The 5,501-nt window shown below is 44.1% G+C and overlaps 1 protein-coding gene across 1 annotated transcript in view; it reads right to left on the reverse strand.

Annotated features, from left to right (window-relative positions):
- The window catches only part of ARHGAP17 (Rho GTPase activating protein 17), a 93,285-nt gene that overhangs the window by 82,057 nt on the left and 5,727 nt on the right, over positions 1 to 5,501 (reverse strand). Inside the window, exon 2 of the mRNA XM_006902048.1 lies at positions 4,161 to 4,265. Coding sequence (XP_006902110.1) covers positions 4,161 to 4,235 — 75 coding nt within the window. The 5' untranslated portion in view covers positions 4,236 to 4,265. The remainder of the gene's footprint in view (positions 1 to 4,160; positions 4,266 to 5,501) is intronic.

A 5,501-nucleotide genomic window follows, 5' to 3' on the forward strand; every position in this document is an offset into this window, starting at 1 on the left:
TTAAGGTCATCAGACTCACAGTGACTTTCAGCAATCCATTGTATAGGTAATCGTCTTCTTTGGCCTGTCCAAGGAAACCCAAACCTGCAGATGGCGGGAATGCATCCCATCCCCCACCTCCTACGCAGGCAGGCAGCAAGGCACGTGGACCCCCCAGTGCAGGCAGCCCTTGGGGGTGCACCCCCCCACCCCGCCTCACAGGCGCTCGGTGTGTGCGTGGCCCCTCTTGTGCGGGCGGCCGGCAGGCGCCTGCTTCCCCCACAGCCGCCATCCTGACTCCAGGAATTCTCTCCAGAAGAAGTCTACCTTGCGGCAGTGTGGTGGCTTCACTGTACCAGTCTTGAGGAGGACGGGTGCCCAGCATCCATCCTGGGTGAGGGAATCCATTCATTCCAGCTGTGGAAGCCTCATGGAGCTGCAGCAGCTCTGCAGTGCCGCGTGGGCTCTGCAGGAGGGGGTTGGGAGCCACGAGACTCACCCATTTCTCCTTGGGAATCCTTGAATTCCTGTTGTTGTGCCTCGATCTTCAGTGAGGGCCAGTCATCAACTGTTTAAGTGTTCAATTATCAATAAGCCGAAGTCTGTGGAAGGCCATAATGGCCCTGCTTTAAGTGGTTCACTGCTCCCGCAGCTCACCATGCTGTCTCTGCCTCCGCCGCCATCTTGGATCCCAATTGTCCAATAACATTTTCTCTTCACCATAGTCTTTTTCAATCACTCACTATGCATCTGAGAGCTGGACAATGAATAAGGATGACAGAATAATTGAGGCCTTTGAGTTGTGGTGTTGGAGAAGAGCAATGAATGTCCCATGGCCTGTCAAAAGAATGATTAGGTGTCTTGGAAAAGGTGCAGCCACAGTGCTGCTTGGAGGCAAGGATGGTAACACTTTGTCTCTCACATTTTAGACATGATGCGAGGAGAGGCTATTCCTTGGAAAAGAATATCATGCTTGGGAGGGTGAAGGGTTGGCAAAAGAGGAAGATCTCCATCAAGATGGACTGACATGGTGACAGCAGCAATGGGCTCAGGTGTATCAGAGCTGGTGAGGATGGCACAGGATCCGGCAGGATTCAGATCTACTGGTCATGGGTCGCTATGAGTCTTATTTGAATAAACAACATCTAAAAACAGTGGTGTAGTTTTGCTGGGAGCTGAAGTGCTAATAACCCAGTCAAGTGCCAGACCTCTCCAGTGGGCAATCTCCTTTTGTGTATTTACAGCACCAAAAACTCCACACAGGATCAGCTAGGAGTTGGTTCTGATTCAACTGTAATTAGTTGATTTGAATTAAGGAGGAATTGACTATCTCTTCTACATTTGGACTCAGGCCTTTTTTTAACTACTGATACCGAACTTGTCAACATCTCTTTCTACTGATGTATAAAATCTGATTCCTGTGTATTCTACCAGGTGAGGGTCACACGTATAGTTGCTATTTATGTTTTTTTAAAGACACTTGCATGAACTAACTCAGTCCCATAAGGACAAATACTATATAAGACAATTACTGTAGAACATTTATGAGAATCCAAGGGTAGGGGGAAGAGCAGAGGAGTGAGGATGGGTGGGGGGAGGGTTAAGCATAGGGTCACACAATTTGAGGGTTGGAGGAAGGGGTGGGTAAAGGAAATGGGAGAGAGATCCGGTGTGTAAAATAATGTCTACAAACTTGTTAGTAAACCAGTATAAAAGAAACATTTTATTTAAATCAAAACAAAACCCAACAAATCCAGAAAATAATAAATATGGCTTTATATCATGGGGAAAAAATATAAAAAGACACCTGCAAAGAATATATCACTGATTGTACAAAATTCTATCATCTGATCTCTCGTCTCCTTTCTGTTACCAAGCCCTTTATTTCCCCCCACAATCAACCCTTCTTTGTTTTCAACTTTTGCATTCCAATCACCAGTTTTTAATGGATCTTGATTGCGTGGTTGATCAACTTCAGATGCAGAAGTTGGTTCTGTTGGGCACCGTTGAGCTGACTATGACTCACAGCAATTCACTGAACAACAGATCTGAACTGTGTCTTATCTTGTGCCATTCTCACATTATCTGTTCAAGCCCCACTGTGGTAGTCACTATGTAAATCCATTTCACTGAGGGTCTTCTTCTCTTTTATAAGAGAAACGTCTTTTCAGAAAATGGCAGAAATTATCAATTTCTTCATCATTAGTTTTAATGGTTAATGAACATATTTAAGTAATAGTTGTATAACTGATCTTCCTCATATACTTTTTTATATTATTCTTTTATCATGATAGATCCTGAAATGTTATTTTTGCTGCTGAATGTGACACTAGTTCTCTTCATTTTGTCACTCCTGGCATAGTAGCTCATATGATTGTCCAATTCGAAATGGCCCATACCTGTAGCATGTTGTTGTTATGTGCTGTCGAGTAGCTTGTGATCATAGAGACCCTATGTACAATATTCCTGAACTCTGCTCACTCCTGTGCCAGCCTGTTGTCCCTCATTACCTCAGTCACTGAATCAATCCATCTCATCTGAGGGCTTTCCTCTCTTGCACTGTCCCTTGCCAGCATGACATCCTTTTCCAAGGTCTGGTCCCACCTTGCAACATGTCCAAAGTATGTCAGACAGAGCTTCAGGATCCTTGCTTCCAAGGCGCAGCCTGGTTTCCCTCTCTCTCTCTAGGATGAATCTGTTTGTTCTCCTATCAGTCCATGGTATATTCAATACTGTTCTCCAGCACCACAGCTCAAAGGCATCAATTCTCCTATCATCCCTAGTCATTGTCCAGCTTCCTAACACAAGTAATTGCAAAGACCATGGCCTGGATCAGGTGCACGTTAGTCTCTAGACTGACACTGTTGCTCTTCAGTACTTTGGAGAGGTCTCTGACAGCAGACTTTCCCAATGCAATTCATCTTTAATTTCCTGGCTATTGGTACCAAGACTGTTGTTTTGTGGAGCCAAGGAAACTGAAACTATTAGCAATCTCAATCTCTTCACCATAAGTGTATGTAAATCTTCACTCTTCTGATATAGACAACTGCAGAACTCTAAGTTGTGCAAGAGAGGAATATGCCTGTTCATGGAAGAAAGACGTGGATTATATGCATAACAGTTCTTTCTTTTGCTATATTTGGTTATAAAATTATATAGCTTCTCTGTGTACCACTGAAACTATCATCTTAATAATGCTATATGGGTTTTTAAGGCTCAGTGTATACTCATGATCAAGGAACTTGTAAAACCTAGCACAGAACTATCTAATTTACTAAGCCTACATAAATCTGAATATTCTGAATGTACCCTGAAGGAGACATTCAGTGGTCTAACCGTCTGCAGTCCATCTTCTCTCTGTCACTATATCCTGATCTTTCCCAGAGATATCCTCTAAACTGGTGAAGACTGGGAGCTGAAGGTGAGACCGCATCTCACGCTTTAGTGGTGGGTCGGATTAGTCTAGGCTGATCAGCACAAACCAGTCTTCTCACCCAACCTGACTTCCAACCCACGGTAACTAGAGTGAAAATGTTCAAAATGAGGAATGTGACTTAATTCAGGTCAGAGATCTCTATCTGCTAGGGACGTGGCAGAGCCTCATTCATTCCATTAAGGAACTCCTGGGAGAAGTGCACAAGTGCAGGAGCCAGCAGCCCATCAAAGCTGCTGTAGCCAACTTACAGGGATGAAGGAGATCCATGTGAGGACAGAGCAGCATTGAAAAAAGAGAAGCAAAAAGGGTAGAAACTAGGATTCTGCCTGTATCACTGAAATATTAGACTGAGTCTTCCTTCAAAGTCTACCCAGCCTCCAGACTCTTCAATTACTGAGCTACTGAATTATTTCAACTTTCTAAGTAAGTGTATGGTCGGTTGACTTTTCAGCCTTTCTCCATCAAAGTATTCCAGTCAATGTGCCCATCGTCTTATCAATGACAAATGGACTATGGAGTCATTATAAACACCTGGACAAAATTTAAGAGAAGCAGAGAGCTTTGAGTCTAGCAATATTTTAAGCATAAAAAAAAATAATGCTAAAGTCAGACGGGTTATCAGGAACACAATGGCAATCTGAGGCATAAATCTACAGGCAAATGGGAATCAACAAGATGATCAAAGGCATGAAATAGCTTCCAGAGAGATGCAGGGCTGTGGCTCTGAACCAGGTCCAATACTCACATGTCTCCTTTCAGCATCCGTGCCATGCTGGCCCTGGAAGCAGCCCATCAGGCGTTTGTGGGAATGGTGGCACATTGACCGCACTGTATCCAGACGCCGCTCAATCTGACAAAGAAGAGGTCAAAGAAGCATTTGCAGAGCTTGAGGACAAACTCTTCCTCATGTGGTGAGGCGGGAACGCATCAAAAATTATCTCAAAATCTTACTTAACTCTTGAGTATAAATGAGAATGCTTCCCATTCACCCATGCCAGAGTTTCTTACTATAAACACTTTGGGGCTGGAAATTCTGAGTTGTAGGGTCTGTCTTGTGCTGAGCTGCATCCCTGGCTTTTACTCACTAGATCCCGGAAGTAGCCTCCCTATAAATAAATATCTGGTGGCCAAGTGGCAAGAAGCTGTGCTGCAATCCTGAAGGCAAGTGATTCAAATCCCCCAGCTGCTCCAAGGGAGAAGATAGGCAATCTCTTCGCATGTGATTAACTGCCTCTGAAAACCCACCAGAGAAGGTCAGCTATGGGTCAGTTCCGGCTCAGTGATAAACAACAACAACAGGAAATAAAAAAGGAGGAAGACATAGATCATGTGTACCAGACTTGACAACGAAGAACATCTCCAGGCATTTCCAAATATCCCCTGGAAGGCAAAATCACGCATGGGTGAAACTCACAGACCTCCCTAACACTGAAGTTTTTAGAATTCTTTAAAACTGAATCTATCTTCAAAGAGAAGGGACAATTTTTACTAAAACTTGCCTTTAGGATTAATGCTGTTGTTAGGTGTCATCAATGTGACTGTGACTCGCAGCCACCCTAGGAAAAACATCTGAACCTTTCCCTATGCTGTGCCATCCTCAGCACCTCTGATATACTCCAGCCCACTATTACACTGACTATGTCAATCCATCTTGTTGACAGTCTTCTCTTTCTCTGACACTCCACCCTTCCCAGCACGATGTCTCCCAAGAACTGGACCTACTGACAACAAGCACAAAGTATGTGAGATGAAGTTTCACCATCCTTGCCTCTAAGGAACATCCTGGATACACTTCATCCAGGGCAGACCTGTTTGCTGTTAACAGTGGTAATGACACCAGCAAAGATTCAGGACAAATGTGCAGAACTGCCAGTGAACAGTCCTGCCCAGGCCTGCTGCCAGTGGGAAAACTCGACAGGGATACTCAGAAACTCACTGTTGCACATGGCAATGGGACCTTCAGCATAATGACATTAAAAGGAACACTCAAGTGTTTGTTAGCCATCTGAATGTCGTCTTCGGTGAAGTGCCTGTTCATATCCTGTGCCCATTTTTCTATTGGATTATTTACCTTTATCTTGTTGTG

This window comes from Elephantulus edwardii, unplaced genomic scaffold (assembly GCF_000299155.1).
Source record: "Elephantulus edwardii isolate Elephantulus edwardi_28Jun2011 unplaced genomic scaffold, EleEdw1.0 scaffold00361, whole genome shotgun sequence".
In the NCBI taxonomy this organism is placed as follows: domain Eukaryota; kingdom Metazoa; phylum Chordata; class Mammalia; order Macroscelidea; family Macroscelididae; genus Elephantulus; species Elephantulus edwardii.